The 24,892-nt window shown below is 73.3% G+C and overlaps 4 protein-coding genes across 4 annotated transcripts; 2 read left to right on the top strand and 2 right to left on the bottom strand.

Annotated features, from left to right (window-relative positions):
• The first annotated feature begins 767 nt into the window (after nt 1-767).
• Nucleotides 768-4,316, top strand: FARSA (phenylalanyl-tRNA synthetase subunit alpha). The gene is made up of 13 exons (XM_075412589.1): nt 768-945; nt 1,033-1,170; nt 1,304-1,402; nt 2,082-2,200; nt 2,275-2,367; nt 2,451-2,579; nt 2,656-2,771; nt 2,852-2,936; nt 3,025-3,124; nt 3,215-3,383; nt 3,453-3,530; nt 3,977-4,091; nt 4,165-4,316. The coding sequence occupies exons 1-13, from the start codon at nt 790-792 to the stop codon at nt 4,268-4,270; spliced, it is 1,503 nt and encodes a 500-aa protein (XP_075268704.1). The 5' UTR covers nt 768-789; the 3' UTR covers nt 4,271-4,316.
• A 128-nt stretch (nt 4,317-4,444) lies between these two features.
• SYCE2 (synaptonemal complex central element protein 2) lies at nt 4,445-6,132 on the top strand. The gene is made up of 3 exons (XM_075412601.1): nt 4,445-4,802; nt 4,938-5,136; nt 5,773-6,132. The coding sequence occupies exons 1-3, from the start codon at nt 4,558-4,560 to the stop codon at nt 5,965-5,967; spliced, it is 639 nt and encodes a 212-aa protein (XP_075268716.1). The 5' UTR covers nt 4,445-4,557; the 3' UTR covers nt 5,968-6,132.
• Nucleotides 6,133-6,257: 125 nt separating this feature from the next.
• GCDH (glutaryl-CoA dehydrogenase) lies at nt 6,258-9,781 on the bottom strand. The gene is made up of 11 exons (XM_075412591.1): nt 9,722-9,781; nt 9,544-9,635; nt 9,334-9,465; nt 8,807-8,869; nt 7,947-8,117; nt 7,723-7,852; nt 7,426-7,645; nt 7,249-7,352; nt 7,057-7,182; nt 6,825-6,985; nt 6,258-6,738 (listed from the first exon to the last, which is right to left on the bottom strand). Exons 2-11 carry the CDS (start codon nt 9,623-9,625, stop codon nt 6,647-6,649), a joined length of 1,281 nt encoding a protein of 426 aa, XP_075268706.1. The 5' UTR covers nt 9,626-9,635; nt 9,722-9,781; the 3' UTR covers nt 6,258-6,646.
• Nucleotides 9,782-10,001: 220 nt separating this feature from the next.
• MAST1 (microtubule associated serine/threonine kinase 1) lies at nt 10,002-23,946 on the bottom strand. Its single transcript, XM_075412566.1, is given in 26 exon segments — nt 10,002-11,395; nt 11,695-11,864; nt 12,006-12,142; nt 12,421-12,543; nt 13,091-13,320; nt 13,990-14,255; nt 14,257-14,442; nt 14,658-14,779; nt 15,193-15,302; nt 16,064-16,186; nt 16,262-16,363; nt 16,762-16,927; nt 16,999-17,131; nt 17,456-17,594; nt 18,074-18,282; nt 18,365-18,450; nt 18,526-18,593; nt 19,086-19,215; nt 19,871-19,972; nt 20,663-20,869; nt 21,206-21,281; nt 21,750-21,913; nt 22,436-22,514; nt 22,625-22,700; nt 23,218-23,306; nt 23,881-23,946. Coding segments are annotated over 26 exon segments (3,885 nt in total). The 5' UTR covers nt 23,937-23,946; the 3' UTR covers nt 10,002-10,859.
• Nucleotides 23,947-24,892: the final 946 nt, after the last annotated feature.

The raw sequence follows: 24,892 nt of genomic DNA, 5'->3' as shown, positions 1-24,892 counted from the left end.
CGCCCGCGCGGGGCCAGCTCCCATTGGCCGGCCGCCCGCTGGCCGGCGGCGACGGGGCCCCCGAACGTTGGCGTCCCAGATGGCCGCTTCCCATTGGCTGACCGCGGGGGCCAATGAGGAGTGACCACGCGTTCGGAGGGAGACGCCCCCCCCACCTCCTCCCGCGCGCTCCTGCCCTCCCTCCGCGGGGTGCGTCACCGCAGTCACGTGGGGATGGGCGCGCTTCAAGGGCCAGGCCCCCCGCGGGCCACGTGGGGGGCGGGGCTCGCACCCGTCACGGCCGCGGGAGGGGGGCGGGGCCCCGACACGATGCGAGAGGGGTCCTGCCTCTCGCTGCAGGGATCTGTGATCTCGCGTGGAGCTGTGATGCAACGATGATGTAATAGGGCCCGGTGACGTCACACCCCGTGTGAACCCCAGGGAGGGGCTGCTCCGGTGCCTCGTGGTCCCAGGGGCGGTCGCCATGGCAACGGGGCGCCCGGCGTTGGCGTCACCGCAGGGACCGGCCGGGGTCCCCGTTGCCACGGTGACGGGCTGGGGGTGATGAGGCGGGGGAGGACCCTCGCGGGCCCGGGGCGCGCGGCAAAGTCGCCTGGCTCCTCGTGACGTCACTCCGCAGCCCCGTGACGTCACAGCCTCCCCCCCGCCCCCGCGTCACCTGGCGGCCTGCCCCTCTCGAAGCCGCGCGCGGGGCCCCGCCGCGCTCAAGATGGCGCCCGCCCCGCCCCGCCCCTCCGCGCGCGCCGCGCCTCGCTTCCGGCGGGCGCCGGAGCGCTTCCGGCCGCCGCGATGTCGCCGAGCGTGGCCGAGCGGCTGCTGCAGCACCTGGAGCGGGAAGCGGCGGGGCCCAGCGCGGGGCTCTGCAGCCTGGAGGCGGCCGCCGCGCTCGGCCTCGACCACCAGACCCTGGTGGGCGCCGTCAAGAGCCTCCAGGCGCTGGGGCAGGTGCGGGGCGCCGGGCCGGGGCGCGGGGGGGGCGGTGGCCCCGGTGCTGACCCCGGTGCTGACCCCGCGCTGCCCCCGGCGCCGCAGGTGATCGAGGCGGAAGCGCGCGCGGCCCGGCGGTGGGAGCTGAGCGCCGAGGGCGCGGAGGTGCTGCGGGCCGGCAGCCCCGAGGTGCGGCTGTTCCGGAGCCTCCCGGCCGAGGGGCTGCCCCAGGCCGACGCCATGGTGAGCGGGGTGGGGGGGCCGGGGGGGGGGGGGGCTCCGGGCCGAGGGGCTGCCGCAGGCCGACGCCAAGGTGAGTGGGGCGGGGGGGGGGCTCGGGGGGCCGCGGGTCCCTCACGCCGCCCCGTCCCCGCAGAAGCTGCCCGGCGGCTCGGTGGGCTTCAGCAAGGCCATGGCCAACAAGTGGCTGCGCCTGGAGAAGGGGGCGCCCGGCGGGCCCCGCGTCCTCCGTGCCGTGAGTGTCCACGGGTCGGGGGGCGGCCCGGGGGTCTGTGCCCTGCCCTGTCCCCATCCACGGGGGTCTGTCCCCTGCCCTGTCCCTGGGGGTCTGTCCCCAGGGGTCTGTCCCCAGCCCGGGAGTCTGTACTCTGCCCTGTACCCATCCACAGCGGTCTGTCCCCCGCCCTGTCCCTGGGAGTCTGTCCCCATCCATGGGGGTCCATCCCCCGCTCTGTCCCCAGCCAAAAGAGTCTGTCCCCTTCCCTGTCCCCAGGTGGTCTATCCTTGCACTCTCCCCATCCATGGGGGGCCGTCCCCCTCCCTGTCCTTGTCCCTGGGTGTCTGTCCTCCACCCTGTCCCCAGCTCCGGGAGTCTGTGCCCTGCCCTGTACCCATCCACAGGGATCCGTCCCCCGCCCTGTTCCTGGGGGTCTGTCCCCCATGCTGTCCCCTGCTCTGTCCCTGTCCCCAGGGAGTCTGTCCCTTGCTGTGTCCCTGTCCCCATCCATGGGGGTCTGTGCCCTGTCCCCACCCCCAAGGCTCTGTCCCCCTCCCTGTCCTTGTCCCCGGGTGTCTGTCCTCCGTGCTGTCCCCGGGGGTCTGTCCCCTGCCCTGTCCCCATCCCCGGAGGTCTGTCCCCTGCCCAGTCCCTCTCACCCCGTGACGCGGCCACCCCCTGCGCCCCGTCCCTGCAGGTGCCCGAGGTGCAGGACAGGGTGCAGGAGAGCCTGCAGCGGGTGCAGCGGGGGGAGGCCGAGGCCCTGCCTGAGCGCGAGCGCGCTGAGCTCAAGAGGAGGAAGCTGCTGCTGGAAGTGTGAGCGCAGAGAGGGGGGGATGGGAGGGGGGGAGGTTTGAGGGCACCCCCTGACCCCCCGCTCGCCCCCTCAGCACCCTCAAGTCGTACTGGATCCGCAAGGGCAGCGCATTCAGCACCGCAGTGGCGCGGCAGGAGACGGAGCTGACACCAGAGATGATTGCCACGTGAGTCTGGGGGGGCCCACCGTGACCCCCTGACCCCACCGTGACCCCCTGACCCCACCGTGACCCCCTGACCACGCCCGCAGGGGCTCCTGGCGGCAGCTCCCCTTCAAGCCCTACAACTTCTCGGCGCTGGGGCTGCCGCCCGCCTGCGGCCACCTCCACCCACTGCTGAAGGTGCGCTCCCAGCTCCGCCAGATCTTCCTGGAGATGGGGTGAGTGGGGGGCGCAGCGGGTCGGGGGGTCCCCGGGCTGGGAGGGCACGGCCCCCCCTGACGCGACAGGCCCCAGGTTCACGGAGATGCCCACCAACAACTTTGTGGAGAGCTCCTTCTGGAACTTCGACGCCCTGTTCCAGCCCCAGCAGCACCCGGCCCGCGATCAGCACGACACGTTCTTCTTGCAGGGTGGGTGCGGCGGGCAGTGGGGGGGTACGCAGGGCCCCCCCAACCCCACTGACCCCCCCTCGGTGTTTGCGTGACCCCAGACCCCGCCAAGGCCACCGAGCTACCCGCTGGCTACACAGCCAAGGTGAAGAAGGTCCACTCGCAGGGAGGCTACGGCTCACAGGGGTGAGGACGAGACCCTGGGGCAGCGGCGGGGGGGGGGGGGGGCATGCCCCCCCGGGCTATGCTCCCCCTCTGAGCCGCCCCCCCCCAGGTACAAGTACGAGTGGCGGCTGGAGGAGGCGCGGAGGAACCTGCTGCGCACCCACACCACGTCTGCCAGCGCCCGCGCGCTCTACCAGCTGTCCCGCCAGGTGCAACGGGGCTGGGGGGGCACGGGAGGGGCAGGGGGGGCCCCACCTGACCCCAGCGCTCCCTTGCTTCCCCCCCCCCCCCCCCCCCAGGAGAAGTTCTCCCCGGTGAAATACTTCTCCATCGACCGTGTCTTCCGCAACGAGAGCCTGGATGCCACGCACCTGGCCGAGTTCCACCAGGTCGAGGGGGTGGTGGCCGACCGCGGCCTTACCCTTGGCCACCTCATGGGCATCCTCCGGCAGTTCTTCACCAAGCTGGGTACGGGGGGCACCGGGGGAGGGCACGCAGGGGCTCCTCAAGGCCCCCCTCACCTCCCTCTGTCCCCAGGCATCACCCAGCTGCGCTTCAAGCCGGCCTATAACCCGTACACGGAGCCCAGCATGGAGGTGTTTAGCTACCACGAGGGTGAGAGGGGCCCCGGGGGAGTCTGCATGGGTCCCCACATGGAGTGGGGGGCTCCTGGGGCTCTGCGTGGGCCCCCCTGCAGAACAGGGGGCTCCTGGGGTCTGTGTGAGCCCCCAAAGGAGCCCCAGGGTCTCCGTCCATACCCACAGAATGGAGGGGCACCCCAGGGTCTGCGTGTGTCCTTGCAGCGGTGGGGGAACCTGGGTGACCCTCAGGGGTGGCAGCCAGCTTGGCCTCCTCCTCTCCCCCACGGGGTGGGGGGCTGCGGGGTACCCCGGTAGGGTGAGGGGTTCTGGGATGGCCTGGTGGGGGTCAGCCCGGCCTCCGTCCCTTGCTGGAGGGGGCACTCTGGGGTTCCGGTGTGGGGGGGCCCTGTCTCTCCCTGAGGTGGGGAGTCCATGGGGTGCCCCCACCTCACCCCTCTGGGCCCCACCTCCCCCCCCCAGGCCTGAAGAAGTGGGTGGAGGTGGGGAACTCGGGGGTCTTCCGCCCCGAGCTGCTGCTGCCCATGGGGCTCCCCGAGAACGTCTCCGTCATCGCTTGGGGGCTCTCGCTGGAGCGGTGAGTCGGGGGTCTGGCGGCGGGGGAAGGGGGGGGTCGTCGCTGTCCCCGCTGACCCCCTCTCCCCCCACAGCCCCACCATGATCAAGTACGGCATCAACAACATCCGCGAGCTGGTGGGGCACCGCGTCAACCTGCAGACGGTCTACGACAGCCCGCTGTGCCGCCTGGAGGCCTAGTGCCCGGGCCACCCACGCGGGAGCCCCAATAAAGGCCGAGCCCAGCCGGGTGCCTCGCTCCCTGCGGGAGGGGGGGTGGGGGGGGCCGGGGGGCCCTCACGGAGCGCGGTGCGGGCCGGCACGGCCTTACTGTGCGGTGCGGTGCGGTCGCGTCCCGTCTCCCGGCGCCATCGCAGCTCCGACCCCCTCTCCTCAGCGCCCGGCCCAGAGTTCCCGCCTTTTCTCGCGCCGCCTTTTCATTGGCCGCCCCGCGGCCCAGGCGGGCGCCGATTGGCCGGCGCCGCTGCATGTCACCCGCCGAGGCCCGCCCACCGCCCTCCCTCAGGGCGGCAGGTCCCGGTGCCCCCGGCGGCGCCGTGGCTGCCGCGGCCCGGCCCAGGCCCCGGAGCCCACCGACCCCCTACGAGGCCCCGCCGGCTCCCCGGGCCGCCATGTCGCGGAGGGAGCGCGAGGGCCCCGAGCCGGAGCCAGGCGACAGCGGCTTCTCCGCGGGGCTGGGCCGGGACGAGCCCCCCGGCAAGGACCCCGACAGGTAACGCGCCGCCCGGTTCTGCCCACAGCCGGGGACCGGGGAGCGCGGGGAGGGCAGCGCCCGCGGGGTCCTTCGCGCCGTCCCGGTGGAGGCGAGCGGCCACGCCCTGACGCGTGGCTCCTGCCTCTCGACCAGGGCAGCGGTGCTGCCCGCGGCCCCGCCGCCCAGCACGGAGGCGGCACTGGACGGCCAGGCCTCGCGCTACTTCGCCTCGCTGGACGCCAGCGTCGGGGGCCTGCGGCAGCGCGCGCAGCGGCTCATCGACAGGGTGAACGACAGCCGCAAGGAGGACCACAGCGTGATGAGCGGCTTCAGGGAGAGCCTGCTGCTGAAGGTGGGGCCCGGGGCGGGGAGCCCCCCGCCCGCGCCAGCCCCTCGGGCTCTGCTCGAGGAGTTTAATCACGTTATTCCACCCGAATTAGCGGCGGGACGAGGTGCTGCAGGGACGGAGCACGGCATGAGTGGCGTCACGCAGGGCGCCGGGGCTGGCTGTGGAGCCGGGTGTGCCGCATGCGCCGGTGCGCAGCTGGGGACCAACCCCAGCTCCTTCGGGGGCGGCTGCAGCTGCCTCGGGCAGCGCTGCGGGGAGTGGAGGGGGTGGGGACGGCTGCCCCACCCCAGCACAGCGTCGCTCACTGCACACAATGCCGGACCTTGCTCCCGCCGGTGTTCCCGCAGCCGGGGGGGCCACGAGGGGGGGGCTCCCGCAGGCCCAGGCACAGATGGCAGCCCAGCCTCAGCAGCTGCGGCCCGCGGTGACTCGGCACTCGGTGGCCAGCGCGGCTGGCGCTCCAGCTACCGCAGGCGCAGCTGGCAGTGGCAGCAGCCAAGCCAGGCTGGGAGCTGCGCCAGCACGGGCAGCCACAGCTGCCACCCCCCCTCCGGGGATGGCAGCGGGGCGCCGGCCGTGCCAGCAGCGCAGCCCACCCCCCATGAGCCGTTTCCCCCCTTTTCGTCCCCGGCACGGCAGGTCTCGGGCCTGGCGGAGCAGCTGGAGGAGCGGCTCTTCCACCTCTATGGCGTCCACAACGAGCTGATCCAGGAGCGGCTGCAGGAGCTGGCAGAGGTGATGGAGCGCGTGGGGCAGGCCGAGGCCGAGCTCCAGCAGGTCTGCCACACCGTGGAGGCGGCCTACCGCGACCTCTGCCTCCAGCCCGAGGACTGAGGGGGCCCCGGGGCCGCAGGGACCCCCGAGCCCGCAGCCACCCCCGGCCCCCGCCTGCGGGATGGGCATCACCACCGTTGCTCTGCCAGCGTGGCTGCGAGCAGGAAACAGGGATTTGGGCCCAAAAGGGCTTTTCCGTTGCTGTTTGGGTTTAGCACGAATAAAAAGAGAAAAAAAACCTCCCAGGCCGAGTCCGGGGGGCTGCCAGGGCAAACCTCACCATGCACAGCAGGGCCCCCTCTCCATGCCAGAGCCGCATCCTGGCAGCTTAATTAATGCTGACAAGGCTGGCACTGATGAATGGAGGCTGCCGTGGGGTGGCTTCTCCACCTTTTATTGGCGAGTGGCTGCGAGGACGGCCAAGGCACCGGGGCAGTTCACCGGCCAAGAGGCTCTGCGGCAAAGCCCGGCACAACTGGGCTGCTGGGTCCCGCCAGTGACACCAGGTCTGTTGGGTGACACCTTGTTCTGCTGGCAACACCGAGCCCCATCGGTGACACGCGGTCTCGGGGTCTGGTGACAGCAGGTCCCATCGGTGGCACTGGGTCCGGTCTCCATCTCCTCGTCCTTCCCCACGGGGAGCGGCCACATCCCCCACGGGCAACATCCTGGTGCCGGTCACAACGCAGAGCGTCGCAGGCACGTGTCACCGGCGCGGTGCCAGGCACCGTCTCTCCCGCTAGTCCCGCGGCGCCGGAGGCTTGCCGGGGGCAAAGGCCTGGATGCCGGTGATGGCTCGGCCCAGGATCAGCGCGTGGATGTCGTGGGTTCCTGTGGGCGAGGCAGCGGCCAGGCTGCGTGGTGCCGCGGCGTCGCAGGCGCGGCAGGACCGCACATCCCGCCCGGCGCGGCTCTACCTTCATAGGTGTTGACGGCCTCCAGGTTCATCAGGTGCCGGATGACGTGGTACTCGTCGCAGATGCCGTTCCCCCCCAGCATGTCCCGCGCCTCCCGGGCTATGGCCAGCGCCTTTCCGCACGAGTTGCGCTTCAGCATCGACACCAGCTCGGGGGCCGCCCTGCGGGGAAGGGGACGCTGGGACCCCCCCTGCCGCCACCGCCCCCCGCCCCAGACCCCCGCGGCGCCCACCTGCCCTCGTCCTTGAGGCGGCCGAGGCGCAGGCAGGCCTGCAGCCCCAGGGCGATCTCCGTCACCATGTCCGCCAGCTTCTTCTGCACCAGCTGGTTGCGTGCCAGCGGCCCCCCGAACTGGCTCCTGCAGCGAGGGGGCAGTGGGCCGGGGGCCAGCAGGACCCCCGGAGCCCCCCGGCCGCGGTGTTACCTGTCGAGGACGTACTGCCGCGCCGTCTCCAGGCAGGCCTCGGCAGCGCCCAGCGCGCCCCAGGCGATGCCGTACCGCGCGTGCGTCAGGCAGCCGAAGGGGCCCTGCAGCGAGCGGGCGTCAGCAGGGCCAGCCACCCTGCGGTGGGACCCCCACACCCCCCGCGGCCCCCCTCACCGCCAGGCCGACAGCGTTGGGCAGCAGGTTCTCCTCCGGCACCTCCACGTCGTCCATCACAATCATGCCGGTGGTGGAGGCGCGCAGCGAGAACTTGCCCTCGATTTTGGGGGTGCTGAGGCCGGGCATCCCCCGCTCCAGCAGGAACCCCCGAACCCGCGCGTCCTCCTCGCACACCGCCCACACCAGGCACAGGTCGGCCGCCGGCGCATTGGTGATCCTGCGCGGGGGGGGCAGGGGGTCGGGGGGGTGTGCAGGGGGTGTCAGGGGTCCCCGTCCCCCCGGTTCGGGGCTCACCAGGTCTTGGAGCCGCGCAGCGTGTAGGTCTTGGCGCCGGGGTTGTAGCACGCCCTCGTCTCCATGCGCCCGGGGTCGCTCCCGTGGTTGGGCTCCGTCAGCCCGAAGCACCCCAGCAGCTCCCCCCGTGCTGGGGAGGGCGGCAGGGGGACCCCGTGAGCCCCCCCCGCCCCACAGTCACCCCCACCCCCCACCCCCCTGCAGCCCCCTGGCACGGCGCTCACCCAGGGGGGGCAGGAAGCGGTCCCGCTGGGCGGGGGTCCCGTAGGCCAGGATGGGGTGCATGACAAGCGAGGACTGGACGCTCAGCACCGAGCGGTAGCTGCTGTCGACCCGCTCCAGCTCCCGCGCCACCAGCCCGTAGCCCACCGACGTGGTGCCCGCGCAGCCGTACCCTGGGGACAGTGAGACCCCCGGGACCCCCAGCCACCCCCCAGGGACAGCGTTACCCCAGAGCGACCCCCAGGACCCCCAGCCGCCCCCCTGGGGACAGCATCACCCCAGAGAGACCCCCGGGACCCCCAGGGACAGCATCACCACAGAGAGACCCCTGGGACCCCCAGCTGCCCCCCAGGGACAGCATCTCCCCAGAGAGACCCCCCGGGACCCCCAGCTGCCCCCCGGGGACAGCGTCACCCCATGGAGACCCCCGGGACACCCAGCCACACCCTGCAGAGACCCCCGGGACCCCCCAACCCCAGGAATCCCAACCCTGCTCCCCCTGTCCCTCCCAGCCCTCTGCCACGCCAGGAACCCCCCCAAACCCATGAGAGGGCCCTGCCCCCTCCAGGACACCTCCAAGGGGAACCACGGCCCCCCCCCAGCCCCTCCAAACCCTCTCATTGCCCCGGGGGACACCTCAACCCCTCCCCAGGGGTCCCAGCACTCCCCCATAGCGCCCTGGACCCCCCCCAGTAATACCCTGGTAACCCTGGGGGGGCCCCAGACCCCCCACATCCACCCCTTGCAGCCCCCCAGTTCTCGTGCTGTCTCTTGGGGCACCCCAAAATCCCCCCAGGGACCCCACAGCCCCCCTTGAAGTCTCCCCCACCCCTGGGGGTCCCCCCATCGCCCCCCCGCTCACCTTTGATGGTGGGGCCCAGCACCCCCAGAGCCCCCATCTCAGAGATGATCTCCCGGTCAAAGACTGGGGGGGGGGGGGGGGGGCACAGTGGGGCATGAGGGCACCTGAGCAGGGGTGGGGGGCAGCGGGGACCCCCCCGCTGGGGCTTGGCCCCCCCAGGGGTGTGGGGGGTGTTGTGGGGCATGTTGGGGGCACTGGGGGTATCTCAGGGGTGCTGGGGGTATTTGGGGGGTGCCTGGGTGTAATGGGAATTATTGGGGGGGTCACGGGATGCCAAGGGGTGCTGGGGGGTATTCGAGGTGCTGGGGGAGGGGCCGTGGACACCAAGGGAGGAACGGGGTGATGAGCTGGGGGATGGGGGGGGGCGGTTCGTGGGGTTATTTGAGGACACGGGGGAGAGTTTGGAGGAGGAGCCGCGGAGCAGGGAGGACCGGGGGTGGTGGTCGGGGGGTACTGGGGGGCGGTGGGGGTGCAAGGGAGGGGTCGGGGGCTGCGGGGAGGGGTCGGGGGGGGTGCCCGGGGGGTACCCTCGTGGCGGTTGGCCCGCAGCACGCGCGGCAGCAGCCGCTCCCCGCAGTACTGCCGCAGCGTGTCCCGCAGCAGCCGCTCCTCGGGCGCCAGCAGCCCCTCCAGCCCCAGCGGGTCCCGCCAGTCGAAGGCTGCGGGGGGGACACGGCGGGGGGGTCAGCACGGGGTGGGGGGGTCCAGGTGGGGGTCTGGCCCCTCGTCCCACTCACCCTGCGGCGGGGGGGCCGAGCCCCCCCAGCGGACGCCGCTCCGGGCCAGGCGCAGCAGCGGGGCAGCGCGTCGCAGCGCCATGGGGGGGAACCTGGGGGGCAGCGGAACGGTCTAGGGACCCCCAACGGCTCCCCGAGACGCTTAAATACCCCGACACGCACACGCACGCGCACGCACCGTGCGAGCTCGGTGGCGGCGAACGGGCCCGGAGAAACCCTCGGCCGTGACGTCACGGGGGCGGGGCGAGGGGCGGGGCGTTAACCCGCGCCTGCCCGGGGCGGGGCGGAGGTGAGGGCCCGGGGCTGCGGGACCCCCAAACCATCGCCCGGGGGGGGGGGCCGGGGTGGGGTCCCCAGCGCTGCAGCCGCGGCGCGATGACGTGTCGTGACGTGTCGCGCCCCCCCTCCCCCCCCGCCGCGTCCCCCCCCCCTGGTCCCCACGGAGGTGCGGGCGGGGGTCGGTGCTGTACAGGCTTTATTGGTCCCGGGCCCCCGGCCCCCCCCGCCCGGGGTGGGCGTTTGCATAGCGAGAACGGGGGGGTGATGATGTCACGGGGGGGTTGGTGATGTCACCCGCTGGGCTGGTCCTTGCGGTGACATCAGCTGCTGCTGCATGAGAGCCCAGCGTGCGCGGGGCGCACCAGCCTCCTCGGTGACCTCATGGCTGTGACGTCACCACCCGACGCCAGCCGTAGCCCCCACCCCGCTGTCACGTCAGAGCCGCGCCCCATTACATCACAGTTGTGAGACCAGCGCGCCCACGCAGCTGGTGACATCGCAAATGTGACACTGTCCGCACCAGCACCATCGCCATGACGTCACCGCTCCACTGATGCCGTTGCAGTGACGTCACTCTCGCTCCCCAGCGGCCACCAGTGCCAAGTGATGTCACAGCCGTGCCCTCGCCCCTCCCACCCTGCTGCTTATGTCACGGCTGTGACGTCATCAGGGCAAGAACCAGCGGAACGCGGGAGACTGGGGGGGGCAGCAGCTCCCCGGGGGGGGAGGGGGGGTTCGGGGCCGATGACATCACGCCGGGGGGGGGGGAGGGGGTCACAGTATCAACCCTTGGCGCAGGGGGGAGGTGCTGGGGGGGCTGCACGCCCCGCATGCCTGGGGGCCCCCCCTAATTACAGCCACGGAGGGGGGGAGGGGGGGACACACTCAGCGCCCGAGGGGGGGCCCGGCGCTCCGGGGGGGGCCCAGCGCCCCTTCCCCTTCCCCGGGGGCCGCGCCGAGCCCCACCACCACGATGGGCACCGGGGGCCCCCCCGGGCCGCCCCCCCGCCGGGCCTGCTCGTGCTCCTGCACCGGGCTCAGCGCCTTGGGGGGGCCCCGTGCCCCCCGCTCCGGCTCCTCCCCCCCCGGGGCCACGGTCTCGGCGCCCGCCGGGCCCCCCCCCCCCCAGCAGCGGCTCCTGGCGGCGGGCCGGGGGCACGGGGGGGGGGCGGTCCCTCGGCCGAGGTCTCCCCATCCCACTCGGCCAGGCTCTGCAGCGGCGGCTCGGCCGGGAAGTCCTTGCGCGCGGCCTCCAGGCCGTGCTTCCGCGGCACCGCGCCCCCCCCCGCCGCCGCCGCCTTCTCGGGGGGGCCCCGGTGGGCCGGGCGGGGGGACTCGGCCGCCTTTGGGTGCAGCTTGGCGGGGAAGGCGGGTGGCGAGGCGGCGGGCGGCGAGGGCGTGTGGGCCAGCGGCGACAGCGGGATGCTGCCGGCGGACTTGCAGCGCGCGGCGCGGTACTGCCGCTGCAGCTTGGGCGAGAGGCCCTGCAGCGAGCTGGGCCGCAGGTGGGGCCCGCCCGGCGCCGGCGAGGGCGGGGCGCTGGAGCCCGGGGAGCTGCTGGGCGGGGAGGCCCCTGCGCGGCCGCGGGTCAGCCCGGGGGACCGGGGCCTCCCGCCGCCCCCCGCACCGATCCCCCGCAGCCCCGTCCCCCCCGCCGCCCGCCCTCGCCGCTCCCTGCCCCGCCCCGCTGCCGTAGCCCCTCCCGTTCCCACCGTCCCTCCCTCCCGCCCCGCCCCGTTGCCATGGTCCCGCCCCCCGCCCCGCCCCACCCCGTTGCCATGGTCACTCGCTCCCGCCCCGCCCCATAGCCCCGCCCCGTTCCCATGGTCCCGCCCCCGCCCCGCCCCGCTTCGTTGCCATGGCGGCGCGTACCCGTCTCGGCGGCGCGCGGCGGGAGGGCGGGGTCCCGCGCGCGCGCGTGGGTGGGGGAGGCGGGCAGGCTGTCGGAGGAGGAGAGCGAGCGGCTCAGTGACGTCAGCGAGCGGCTCGTGTGCAGCAGCGACGCCTGCCGCGCTAGGTGCCGGAACAGTGCGCTGCGCCGCCTGCCGGCGGGGAGGACCGTCACTGCGGCGGCCGGGCCCCGCCCGCTGCTCCGCCCACAAACCCCGCCCGGGCCCCTCCCCCCGCAGCAGGCCCCGCCCCGAGCCCCCCTCCCACACCCCACCCCCCCTCCCCGCTGTCACCTCTCGTGGCCGGGCCCGGCGCCGCCCCGCCGGTTCCTGCGCGCCATCTTGGCCCGGGCGCTGCGGCGCCGTGCGGGGCCCAGCCGGATCGATGTGTTCTCCAGCGGCGTCGTCGTCACCAGCACCTTCGTCCCGCTCTGGTGCACGGTGGGTCACAGCCACGCCCTGCCACACCCCACCCCACCCAGCCACACCCAGCCACGGCACATCTGGCCCCACCCTGCTCCGCATGACCACGCCCTGCCACACCACGCCCTCTGCCAGCGGCCACCCACAACCCGGCCACGACCCCTGACTCCCCCCATGACCCCGCTGTGCCTCCTGGCACCTTGCCATGACCCCACCCCAACCTCTCACCCTGTGACCTTTTGACCCTGTGACCCTCACACCTCCGTGACCCCCCGCGACCCCTGACCTTGAGGATGAGCTCGACGACCTCCGTGTGCACCAGCCCGTGGACGGGCTCCCCATTGACGTGGGTGATGAGGTCACCGGCGCAGAGCCCCGCCTCCTGCGCCGGGCCTCCCTCCTCCACGTGCTGCCCCGCGACACCGTCACCCACAGCGCACCGGGGCCGCGACGCCCCTCACCCCCCCCCGCCACATCTCCCCCTGCCACCACAGCGGGTGTTGCAGACACTGCCCTGCCCCCCTCCCCGCGCCCCCTCCCCGACCTGGCAGCGCGGTGGGCTCTGTGACCATCCCCCTCTCCACACCCCCCCAACCTCCCCGTGTGCCCCTCCCACACTCCCCTGCGCCCACCATCCCTCGCCGACCCGCTCATTTCCCCCCCACCCCTGTCCATGTCCCCCCAGTGTCCCCCACCATGTTGACCCAGACGATGCGGTGGACACCGCTCACATCCCCCCCCCCATGTCCCCCCATGTCCCCCCCCATGTCCCCCCCCATGTCCCCCCCAACGCCCTGCTGACCCAGACAACGTGGTGGGCATCGCTCGTGTCCCCGCACCCCACCCCTCCGTGCCCCCCCACTGACCCAGACAACGTGGTGGGCATCGCTCGTGTCCCCGCACCCCGACCCCCCCGTGTCCCCCCCGCTGTGTCCCCCCCGTGCTCCCCCACTGACCCAGACAACGTGGTGGACGCTGTAGACGTCGCTGTCCCCCAGGTAGACACGGATGGCGCGCAGCGTGAACCCGAACTTCTTGCCGGGGCGGGGGATGGCGATGGGGGAGCGGGGGGCCACCACGGCGGGGGCCAGCTCGCGACCCGGGGACGAGTCCCGCGACGAGGGGTCCGACGACAGCGAGCGTGGGGACATGGGGCTGCCGAGGGGGGAAGAACCGGGGGCCTCCCCTGCCCCCCCCCGCTGGCACCACGCCCACGGGACCAGGGTCCCACTGCCCACAGAACCCTCCCATGGGACTGGGGTCCCACCGCCCACAGACCCCCCCCGCCATGGGACTGGGGTCCCACCGCCCACAGACCCCCCACACGGGACCAGGGTCCCACCGCCCCCAGCCCCCCACCCACCTATGGGACCGGGGTCCCACCACCCACAGCCCCCCACCCACCCAGGGCAGGCCCCCAGCCCCTCACCCCCATGGGCACCCACACATCCACAGGTCCCCCAGCCCCCCCGGGGGGATCAGGGACCCCCCCACCCTCGGGACCAGGTATCCAGAGACCCCCCCCACCCCCATGGCCACCCCTGGGGACCTGGGCACCCGGGGCACCCACACCCACTGTGGGGACCCCGGCGTCCAGGCTGCCCACCAAGGGGGGTCCCAGGGGGGGTTGGGGGCGTCACGGGGGTTGGTGTGCTGGGGGGAGGGGTTGGGTCATGGGGAGGGGTGTTTGGAGCCCCGGGTGGGGGGGGTTGGGGTCCTGTGGGGGGTCCCGGGGGGGGTCCCGTGGGGGGTCCCGGGGGGGTTGGGGTTCTGGGGGGGTCCCGGGGGGGTTGGAGTCCTGGGGGGAGGGGTCGCGGGGGGGGGTCCCGGGGGGGCTGCCGGGAGTGACACCCACCGCTGGGGATGATGACGGAGAGTGCCGTGGCCGACGCCGACTTGGTGACCTTCCCGGGGCCGCGGGGGCTGCGCTTGTCGCTCCCCCCCTCGGGGGCCACCCCCGGGTGCCGCGGCCGCCGCAGCCCCAGCTCGGCCCGGGGCGGGGGGGGCAGCTCCGCAGCCCGGGGGGCTCGCTCCCCTGGGGGGGGAGGGGGGGAACCGGCTCGTGAGGACCCAGGGGTCTGGGGGTCCCGTCCCCCCCCTCCGGACCCCGGGACTGACCGGGCTCCTCGCTGGCTCCGTCCGCGGCTGCGTCGCGGGGGGGGGGCCCCGTTGCGGGGGGGGGTGCCGCTCCTCGGGGGGGGCCCCGGGGCGCCCCGGCTCCAGCAGCGCCGAGAAGCGGCGACGGGCGCCCGGGGGGGGGCTGCCCTCGCCCTCGGGGGGGGCCCCCTCGGCTGCCGGCGGGCGCTTTCTGCGGAGACCCCGGCGGGGGGGGGGGCTGACCTCTACACCGCCCCCCCCCCTCCAGGGACCCGGCACCCGGGCAGGCCCCAGGGGACCCGGGCAGTGCCCCCTCCAAGGACCCCATCGTCCCCTCCCAGGGACCCCATGGTTCCCCCCCCAGGGACCCCATCGCTCCCTCCTTGGGGACCCCATCCCCCCCGGGACCCCACCACGGGCACTCACAGCTCGGGCGAGGCCGTGCGCCAGCCGCGGTCGCGGGTGAAGCCGTCGCGTCGCCCCTCGTCCCGGGGTCGCCCCTTGGCCGCCTTCGGCTCCTGCGAGAGCTGCTCCAGGCTGCTGTACACCTGCGCCGCAACGCCGTCACACCGTGATGTCATCGCACCGTGACAGCCTCGCACCGCGACGCCATCGCACCCCGACGCTGTCACACCGCGACGCTGTCGCACCGTGACAGCCTCGCACCGCGACGCCGTCACACTGTGACACCCTCGCACCGCAACGCCCTCGCACCGCAATGCCATCACACTGTGACACCCTCATACCCGCAATGCCCTCGCACTGCGACGCCCTCACACCCACGAAGCCATCGCACCGCGACGCTGTCACACCGCGACGCCATCGCACCGCAACGCCCGGCACATGCACACACGCAAGAGCCCAGGGATCGCATGGGGGGTTCGCACGAGGACCCTGCACTGCTCGGGGCCATGCGAGGTCCCCACCCTCCCCCGCCCCCCCGGCCCCCCCCAGTCCCCACCTTGCTGAAGCGGGGGGAGCAGGACGAGAACTGCCGGATCTCCACGGGCTCGTCCTCCGTCGTGTCCTCGTCCTCGTAAGAGGTGACATGGGGGTAGCGGTCCGAGCGCGCTGGGGGGGCACAAGAGTGAGGGGGGGCACGGGGTGGGGGTCCCACAGCATCACACCAGCGGAGCCCAGGGGACCCACCAGGGGGACCCATGGGGGGGGTGTCCCTGGGAGGACTCATGGGGGGATTCCTGGGGGGGGTCCCATGAGTGGGGGGGTTACAGTATCCCCTGGGGGGGATGGGGTGACCCCAGGAAAGGGCGATGGGGGGGTCCCCGGGCTGGGGTGGTGGCGGGATCCCCAGGGGGTCCCCAGGGTCCCCAGGCTGGGGCAGTGGTGGAGTCGCCAGGGGGTCGCGGGGGTCCCCGGGCTGGGGTGGTCGCAGGGTCCCCAGGGGCCTGGGCTGGGGCGTTGGCAGGGTCCCCAGGGGTCCCAGTGTGCCTGGGCTGGGGCGGTGGTGGGGTCCCCGGGGGTCCCAGGGTCCCCAGGCTGGGGCGGTGGCGGGGTCCCCAGGGTCCGCAGGGGCCTGGGCTGGGGCATTGGCGGGGTCCCCAGGGGTCTCAGTGTCCCTGGGCTGGGGCGGTGTGGGGTCCCCAGGGATCCCGGGGTCCCCAGGCTGGGGCGTTGGCGGGGTCCCCATGGGGTCCCCAGGGTCCCCGGGCTGGGGAGGTGGCAGAGTCCCCAGGGGTCCTCAGGGTCCCCGGGCTGGGGCGGTGGCGGGGTCCCCAGGGTCCTGGGCGTCCCCGGGCTGGGGTGGTGGCAGGGTCACCAGGGGTCCCCCGGCCGGGGCGGTGCAGGGTCCCCGGGGGTCCCCGGTCCCTCACTGTCGAAGTAGCTGGTGTCCTCCTCGGACTCGAGGTGCGGCACAAACTCGGCCTTCTGCCGCAGCAGCCCCGTCCAGTCGAGCGCCGCGAAGAAGCCGTGGGCTTTCACCTCCTGGGCCCCCCCTGCGGGGACAGGGACGGGGTCAGCGGGGCGGCCCAGGGGGCGCGGGGTGGCGGGGGGGGGCAGGGGGTCCTCACCTGCCCCGAGGCGCCGCAGGGGGTCCGGCTGCAGGAGGCGGGAGATGAGGTGTTGGGCGTCGGGGGGCAGCGCCTCATCCCCCTCCGGCCACAGGATCTCGTCTGGGGTGGAGGGGACGGGGGACACGTCAGCGCGGGGTCACGGCTGCCGGACCCCCCCCCCCCGTCCCTGCGTCCCCCCCGCCCGTCCCTGTACCGGGGAGACCTGCCCTGTCCCCGCATCCCCCTGTACCCGAGGTGACCCCCGCGATGCCCCCGTGTCCCCGCGTGTCCCCGTACTCGAGATGACCCCCCGTGTCCCCCCATGTCCCCCCTGTCCCTGTACCTGAGATGACCTGACCTGTTCCCCCATGTCCCCCTGTGTCCCCCCCGTCCCCATACCCGAGATGACCTGCCCTGACTCCCCGTGTCCCCGTACCCGAGATGTCCCCCCATGTCCCCCCGTCCCCATACCCGAGATGACCTGCCCTGACCCCCCGTGTCCCCCCGTGTCCCCGTACCCGAGATGACCTGCCCGAAGAGCTCCTCGGGGGTGTCCCCGAAGAAGGGGACGCAGCCCACCAGGAACTCGTAGAGGACGATGCCCATCGCCCACCAGTCCACCGGCTTCCCGTAGCCCTGCCGCAGGATCACCTCGGGCGCGATGTACTCGGGGGTGCCGCACACCTGCGGGCGGGGTCAGTGCCGGCCACGCCCCGCCAGGCCCCGCCCACGGCCCCACCCACGGCCCCGCCCACCTGCTTGTCGCGGAACTCGCGGGCGTCCTTCTCCATGTGGCCCTCGTAGAGGTTGGTGGTCAGGCTCATCAGCCCCATCTTGGAGAGCCCGAAGTCCGTCAGCTTCACGTGGCCCAGCGAGGTGATCAGCAGGCTGCGGGGACCGGGCGTCTGTCCGCGGGGACCCCGGCGTCTGGCACCCCCAGCCCTCCCTGACCACCCCTCCGGGGGACCCTGGCACCCCCAGCCCTCCCCTGACCACCCCTCCCTTGGGGGACCCCGACACCCCCAGCCCTCCCCTGACCACCCCTCCCTTGGGGGACCCCGGCACCCCCAGCCCTCCCCTGATCACCCCCCCCAAGGGACCCCGGCACCCCCCAGCCCTCCCCTGGACCTCCCCCCACCCCCCAGGGGACCCCGGTGTCCGGCACCCCCACCCCCCCGCGCCATGCTCCCCCCCCCCGGCGTCCGGGTGCACTTGTCGGGCTTGAGGTCGCGATGGACGATGCCGTAGTTGTGCAGGTACTCGAGGGCCAGGACGGTCTCGGCGAAATAAAGCCGGGCCAGCTCCAGCGGCAGAGCCCCAATGTGCTTCAGCAGCGTGGCGCAGTCCCCGCCTGGGGCGGGGCGACATGTCGGGACATGGGGGGACACGTCGGGACACGGGGGGACACGGGGGGACACGTTGCGACGCCGCAGCGCGTCACAGTGTCACCCGCCGCCACCCGGCACGTCCCAGTGGGACACAAAGCGCCCGCCCAGATGTAAAGCACCGTGTCGCGATGTAAACACGCCCTGTCGTGACGTAAACCACCCTGTCGCAAGACCAATCGCCCCACACTGCATGGACCGGCCCCGTGTCGCGATGCCTGGCCCCAGATCGTAACACTCAACCCTGTGCTGCAATGCCCAGTCCCTCGTCACGCCACCCAGCCCCATATCACAATGCCCAGCCCCGTATCACGACGCCCAGCCCTGTATCACAACGCACAGCCCCATATCATAACGCCCAGCCCTGTATCACAACACCCAGCTCTGTATCACGATGTACAGCCCTGTATCGTGACACCCAGCCCCGCATCACGCCCGCGCCCACCTTCGACGTACTCCATGACGAGGCAGAGGTGGCGGCGGGTCTGGAAGGAGCAGAACATGCCGACGACGAAGGGGTTCTCGGCGAAGGTGAGGATGTCGCGCTCCACGAAGGCCTGCTCCACCTGGTTGCGCAGCAGCAGGTTCTGCTTGTTGATCTTCTTCATGGCGAAGCGCTGGCGTGTGGCCGCGTGCCGCACCAGGTACACCGCCCTGCCGGCACAGCCGCCGTCATGCCGCGCCACGGACCCCGCGACCCCCCGGACCCCTGGACCCCGGCTTCGGGGCTCCTCACCCGTAGGCGCCGTTGCTGATGAGTTTGATGGTCTCGAAGTCGCCTTCGCCCGGCGGCTTCTTGGCCCTGGGGACAGTGCTGCAGCCCTGGGGGGACACGGGGTGACACGGGGACACGGGGGGATGCAAGGGGACACGCAGGGACCCAGCCCTGGCGCCCACCTCAGCCCCCTGCTCAGGCTCCGGCGTGTTGCTCCCGCCGCTGTCGGGCTCCTCGAGATGCACCACGTCTGCGGGGACACGGGGTGTCACGTGTGTGCAGGGACATGGGGTGTCACGCGTGTGCAGGGACAGGGGGTGTCACGTGTGCAGGGACAGGGGGTGTCACACGTGTGCAGAGACACGGGGTGTCACATGTGCAGGGACAGGGGGTGTCACGTGTGTGCAGTGATACAGGGTGTCGCATGTGCAGCCCCAGGGTACAACCCCCGACGCGCACACCCCTCCAGCGCTCGCCCCGCGTGCGCGCTCCGGCACCCCGCACATCAACAGCACCCAAGCTCCGCATGACCCACGCGGGCACCCTGTGCACGCTCCCACATGCATGTGCAGCCCTGCCACCCCCACGGGCGCGCGGAGCCCATGCACGCCCCGTGCGCCCACCCTCCCGTGCCAGGCCCCACACGTGCGTGCCCCCGCACACACGTGCCTGCCCTGTGCCTGCTCCCACACACATGTGCAAACCCCATGCCCACCCCGCCGCCGCTTGCACATGCGTGTACCGGGGAAGGGGTCCCGCGCCAGCCCCAGCTGCCCGATGATGTAGCGGGGGATGTCAGCCTTCAGCAGCCCCTCGCGGGCCTGGCCCTCCGCTGCTGCCAGCAGCTGGTAGAACTCGGCCGGGTCGAACTCCTGCGCCGACACGCCCCGACACGCGTGTGCACGGGGGGACACACATCATCATACATGTGCACACAGGGATGTGCACCAGCAGACAGCAGGGGCATGGGTTTGCACATGGGTGTGCACACGTGTGAGAGGCGTGCAGGCGTGTGAGCGTGTGTGTGTGCGCACCAGGACACACGTATGCACCAGGACACATGTGCACGTGAGCCCTAACACGCCTGTGCACGCATGTCACTGCGTCTGCACCGGTGCACATGCGTGTGCCAGAGCACACGGGTGAGCACGCATGTGTCCGCGTGTGCTCACAGCCACAGGTGAGCGCACGTGCGTGTGCCCCCCGTGCTCCCCCGCCATTGTCCCTGTGGTCCCCAGGATGCGCCATCACCATGGCGCTGCCCCGGCAACACGGCTGTCGCCATGGCAACCACAGCCCCGCCTCCCCGTCGGCTGCGTGCAGGGATTGGCCGGGGGGTTGTCAGGGTGACCAGAAGGGCTTCCTCTGATTGGACAGTTGGGATGGTGCAGAGTGGGATGGGGGGGTCCCGGGGGGCTGTGACAGGACCTGGACGCCGGGGTCCCCTGGAGACGCGGGGTCCCAGGGGGGCTGTGACAGGACCCGGACGCCGGGGTCCCCTGGGGACAGGGGTCTCGGGGAACTCACCAGGCACTCAAGCAGCCGTGCAGGGCGGGAGATGATGATGAGGAGCTTCTTCACCAGCTGGGTGATGAAGGCCACCTCCTCCGACTCCGAACGCTCGTAGGCCTGGGGGGACACGGGGAGGTCAGGGGGTCCCGGGGGATGTTGGGGAGTCACAGGGGGTCCCGGGGGGTCCTGCCGGTTCCCATTGGGCCCTATATGGCCCTGGGGGGTCCCCATTAGCTGCTGAGGGTGCCACTGGGCCCCACTGGTGCCAACCGGGTGCTGCTGGGTCCCCGTTCAGTGCCATTGGCCCCTTCGGGTCCCCCGAGGCCCCGTTGGGTGCTCTTGTGTTTCACTGAGCCCCTTTGGGCCCCACTGGGTGCCAGTGGGTCTGTGCTGGTCCCCTTGGGCTCTGTTGGGTGCCATTTGGCCCCATTGGGTGCCATTGGTCACGGTTGGGACCCTTGGGTCCCCTGGGGCCCCATTGGGCACCACTGGGTCCTGTTGGGCCCTTTTGTGTCCCCTGGGACCCCGTTGGTCACGGTCGGGTCCCCTGGGGCCCTGTTGGGTGCCGTTGGTCAAGGTTGACCATTGGTTGGGTGCCATTGGGTCTTGTTGGGCCCTTTTGTGTCCCCTGGGGCCCCGTTGGGTGCCATTGGTCACAGTTGGTTCCCCTGGGGCCCTGCTGGGTGCCATTTGCCATGGTTGGGTCCCCTGGGGCCCTGTTGGGTGCCATTGGCCATGGTTGGGTCCCCCAGGGCCCCGTTGGGTGCCATTGGTCACAGTTGGGTCCCCCGGGGCGCCGTGGCTCACGTCCTGCAGCAGCCGCTCCATGTTCTCCTGCAGCTCGTAGAAGTAGCCGGCGGTGATGAGGCCGTGCCGGGCCTTTGCCAGGCAGTCGCGCGCCAGCTCGACCAGCTGGTGCTGGATGAAGCTGAGGGCGCCGTCGGCCAGCGGCGTGCCCCCGGGGCCGCAGCCCCGCACGAACTCCTCCAGCCGCTCCTCCATCTGCGCCGTCGCCTGCAGGACCCAGGCAGACCGGCTCCCCACGGCTCCCGACACCCCCACAGCCCCCCTGGGGCCCCCAAGACCCCATAACTGCCTCCAGCGCCCCATAGCCTGCCCAGACCCCCCTGAGCTGTCACAGGTCCCCTCCAGGAACTGCAGAGCCCCCCGATCCCCCATAGATACTTCAGAACCCCCCAACACCCCCATAACCCTACAGGACCCCCCCAAGACCCTACATCCTCCTGCAGTGACCATTAGCTGCCCAAGACGCCCCCGAGCTGTTCCCCAACCCCCCAAACCCCCAAGACCCCATGTCCTCCCCCAGCCCCCCACGTCCCCCAGCCCCACCTTGGGGAACCGCTCCTTGTAGACGTGGTTCATCATCACGATCTCGTTGTCGTGGGACGAAGGGGAGCGCCCGGGGCTGGGGGGGCACCACTGGCACCCACGGGACCCCCGGCATCCCCCCCCCAATGTCCCCACAGGACCCCCAGCTTTCCCCCCAGCATCCCCACCGCTGGCACCAGCAGGACCCCCCGCGCCCCTCCTCGGCATCCCCGCAGGGACCCGTGCTGTCCCCACTCCACCCCCCCATGTCCCACGGCCGCAGTGTCCCCGTCACCCTGCTGTCTCCCCCCCCAGCTGCCCCATGGTCCCCCCCCTGCTCTGGGTCCCCCCAGACTCGTGCCCCCCCCCGGTGCCCTGATTCTCCCACAGTGTCCCCAAAGCCCTGCCCCCCCCTGCCCTACGGTGTCCCCAAGACTCACGGTGGCCCCCCAAGCTCTCTCCAAAGCCCCAGTGTGTCATATCCCCCCCCCCCGGTGACCCCCAGCTTCCCCGTGCCCTGATTCCCCCACGGGGTCCCCAGACCCTGGTCCCCCCCCGGCCCCACCTGAGGCTGCGGGAGCGGGGGCGGGGGGCCGGCCCCCCCCGGGCCCCCCCGTCCTCCTCGGCCAGGCTCTCGGAGCTGCCGAAGTGGCGGGAGAGGAACCGCAGCTCCTCCGGCGTCGGCTGAGCCGGCAGCTGGTGCAGGCGCTCCTGCGACGAGCACGAGGACTGCGCGCCCGCGTCACCCCCCGGACCCCCGCGTCATCCCCTGGACCCCCGCATCACCCCTCCAGCCCCTGACCCCGCGGACCCCCATCACACCCTGCCGGATCCCAGACCCCTGCGGACCCCCACATCGCCCCTATGGCCCCCCAACCCACGCGTCCCCCCACGCGCCCTCAGGGACCCTCGCAGACCCCCCCATGGACCCTCGCAGTCCCCCCCCAGCACCCCACAAGGGCCTACAGCCACCCACGGAGACCAGCTGAACCCCCCAGACCCCACCACCACCCCCTGTTGCGCCCCACAGGGACCCCCGGCCACCCACCGACCCCTCCCCAGACCCCCGCATGGGGGGGACCCACAGGTCAGCCCCAGCCAGACCCCCAACTCGCCCCATGCCCGCGCTGGGAGCCGCCCCAGACCCCCCCGCTACGCCCGCAGCCCCCCAGGGACCCCCCACCGGCCATGGGGAGGGTGCACAGCGGGTGCCTTGGAGGGGGGGGGGGGGCGCCGGGACCCCCGACTCACCGAGACAGTGGAGCTGGGGGTGTTGGTGCCATAGCCGGAGGAGGGCAGCGAGGCCAGCGACCAGCGGCGCCCGTCCGCGCTGGGGGGCCGGGGGTGTCAGGGGACCCAGGCGTCTACGAGACCCCCAACCCCCAACCCCGGACCCGCCCGGACGCCGGGGCCCCCCCCCGCCGCCGGGGTCCCCCTTACCGGCGGGAGGAGGCGAAGGAGAAGTGGGCGGGGTTGCTGGGCGAGAAGTTCCGGGGGCTGTCGAGGGGGCTGCTGCCTGAGGGGGGACGGACGGGGGGGGGGGGGGGGGGGGGACGGGGTGACGTCACCACCGCCCCGCCCTGACACCCCAGCCCTGACAGGCCCCGCCCATGCCGGAAAGGGCGGGGCCATAGGGACGCACCGCACCCCAGGGGAAAAGAGGGGACCAGGAGGGACCCTGGGGGCTGGGGGGGCCCCAGGGGATTTGGGGGTCTCTGTAGGTGCTGGGGAGGCCGAAGGGGTGACTGGGGCTGGGGAGGCGACGGGTCCCTTGGAGGTGTCCCTGGGGGAGTCTTGGGACCTGAGGGGGACAGCAGGTCCCTTGGGGGGGTCTCCAGGTTTGCCTGGGGGGGTCTTGGGGCCTGAGGGGGACAGCGGGTCCCTTGGGGGGACCCAGTGGTTTGGGGGATCCTTACAGGTCCTTCGGGGGGGGGGGTGGTCTGTGGATCTCTGGGGCTCTGTGGGCCTCTCTGGGGGCTTCTGGGGGGACGTGAGGGGTCCCAGGGCCTCGGGGGGGGGTATGGGGCTCTCACCGATGTGTCCGGGCAGCGGCGAGTGGGGCCGCGGGAGGGTGGGGGAGGTGCTGGTCAGGATCAGGCTCTTCCGGTTGCTCGTGCGGCAGCTGGGGGGGGCGGGGGGGCCGTGGGGGGGGGCAGGACCCCCCTCACACACGGCCCCCCCCCCCCGCGTGTCCTTACCCCCGAACATGCTCGTGACATCCAGAGACACCTGTGGGGGGGTACCCACAGCCCCCCCCCCCCCGGGGATGTAGGAATGGGGGGGCTGCGGGGGGGGGCCGCGACCATGGCGGGGCTCACGGGGCCGGGCGGGGGGGGGGCTGAATGATGAAGGATGAGGGTGGAAGATGAGGAAGGAGGGCCGAGGGCCAGAGAACGGGGATGAAGGAGGGAGGAGGATGGAGGAGATGGGACGAAGGGTGAGGATGAGGATAACAGAGGACGAGGATGAAGGAGGGGCGAGAATGGGGATGAGGATGGAGCAGGGATGAAGGCTGAGGATGAGGATGGAGCAGGGACGAAGGCTGAGGATGAGGATGGAGAAGGGATGGAGGATGAGGATGAGGATGGAGGAGGTGAGGGGACAGACGAAGCTGAGGATGGGGATGGGGATGAGGCTGGAGAAGCGGTGGAGGATGAGGATGGGGCTAGGGGGAGGAAGGCCGAGGCCCCGGGTACCTCTTGCTGCGGCGGAACATGCTGCTGCCGCTGCTGCTGCCCACCGGGATCGGCATCGGGGGGCGGGGGGGGCCGGGGGCTCCGGGGCGGCGGCGGCGGAGGGGGAGGGGGCGCGGCGGCGGCAGCTGCAGCGGGGCGGGGCCGGGGGCGGGGCCAGGGCGGTGGATGCAGTGGGGGGCGGCGGGGGGGGCGATGGGGGGGGGTCTCACCTGCTGCTCTTCCGCGGCAGCGGCAGCTCCTTCTGCAAAACCGGGAGCAGGGTGGGGGGCGGCCCGGGCCCCCACTCCCCGACCCCGCTGCAGCGCCCGGGGGGGGGCACCCCGCGCCCTGCCCGCGGCCCGGGCGCCGGCTCCTCCCCCTCCGGGGCCCCCCCGGTGTCTGCAGCCCCCCCGGACCCGGCTGCCCCGGACTCCCCCGGCCCTGCAGCCCCTCCCGGTACCGGGCCCGCATCGCCCCCCCCGCTGCCGACCCCGCCCGGACCGACCTTCCCGGTACCGGGGCTGCATTGCCGCTCTGCCCGGCACAGCCCCCCCCGGTACCGACCCCCCCGGTACCGACCTCCCCCAGTACTGACCCCCCGGACCGGGCCTCCATCCCCCGGTACCGAACCCCCCCCCGGTAAAGACCCCCCGGACCAGGCCTCCAACCCCGGGTACCACCTCCCCCCCCGGTACCGACCCCCCCCCCTCGGTACCTGCAGCCGCCGCCGGCGGATCACGCCCGAGTCGTCCATGGCGCTGCCGGCGGGGGGGTCCCGGTCCGGCCTCCCCCCGCGCCCCCGGTGCCCGCAGCCCCCCCTCAGCCGCCCGCCGCCATCCTCCGCCGCGCGGGACCCCCGGCAGCGCCCCACCCCCGGCCCCGCCCCGCCACGCCCCGCCCCGACGGGGGGACCCGGGGGGGGCGGCCCCACCCGGGGGGGGGCGGGGTTAACCCCCGCGCTGCCGGCGCCCCCCCGCCCCCCCCCCCGACGCTGTCCGCGGTGCTGAACCGGCCGCGCGCTCCGGCCCGGACG

Source organism: Opisthocomus hoazin, unplaced genomic scaffold, assembly GCF_030867145.1.
Source record: "Opisthocomus hoazin isolate bOpiHoa1 unplaced genomic scaffold, bOpiHoa1.hap1 HAP1_SCAFFOLD_115, whole genome shotgun sequence".
Lineage (NCBI taxonomy): Eukaryota > Metazoa > Chordata > Aves > Opisthocomiformes > Opisthocomidae > Opisthocomus > Opisthocomus hoazin.
This window is presented reverse-complemented; position numbering and strand designations above follow the sequence as displayed.

What these genes read in the sequence shown, in the direction of transcription:
- FARSA (XM_075412589.1), top strand. Translation starts at nt 790, where the DNA reads ATGTCGCCGAGCGTGGCCGAGCGGCTGCTGCAGCACCTGGAGCGGGAA. An exon ending in AGGAAGCTGCTGCTGGAAGT is followed by an intron (nt 2,201 to 2,274) that starts GTGAGCGCAGAG and finishes TCGCCCCCTCAG; the next exon opens with CACCCTCAAGTCGTACTGGA. An exon ending in CAGATCTTCCTGGAGATGGG is followed by an intron (nt 2,580 to 2,655) that starts GTGAGTGGGGGG and finishes GACAGGCCCCAG; the next exon opens with GTTCACGGAGATGCCCACCA.
- SYCE2 (XM_075412601.1), top strand. Translation starts at nt 4,558, where the DNA reads ATGTCACCCGCCGAGGCCCGCCCACCGCCCTCCCTCAGGGCGGCAGGT. An exon ending in CCCGGCAAGGACCCCGACAG is followed by an intron (nt 4,803 to 4,937) that starts GTAACGCGCCGC and finishes CCTCTCGACCAG; the next exon opens with GGCAGCGGTGCTGCCCGCGG. An exon ending in GGGAGAGCCTGCTGCTGAAG is followed by an intron (nt 5,137 to 5,772) that starts GTGGGGCCCGGG and finishes CCGGCACGGCAG; the next exon opens with GTCTCGGGCCTGGCGGAGCA.
- GCDH (XM_075412591.1), bottom strand. Translation starts at nt 9,625, where the DNA reads ATGGCGCTGCGACGCGCTGCCCCGCTGCTGCGCCTGGCCCGGAGCGGC. An exon ending in CGCCTCAAGGACGAGGGCAG is followed by an intron (nt 6,986 to 7,056) that starts GTGGGCGCCGCG and finishes CCTTCCCCGCAG; the next exon opens with GGCGGCCCCCGAGCTGGTGT. An exon ending in GGCCGTCAACACCTATGAAG is followed by an intron (nt 6,739 to 6,824) that starts GTAGAGCCGCGC and finishes CCTCGCCCACAG; the next exon opens with GAACCCACGACATCCACGCG.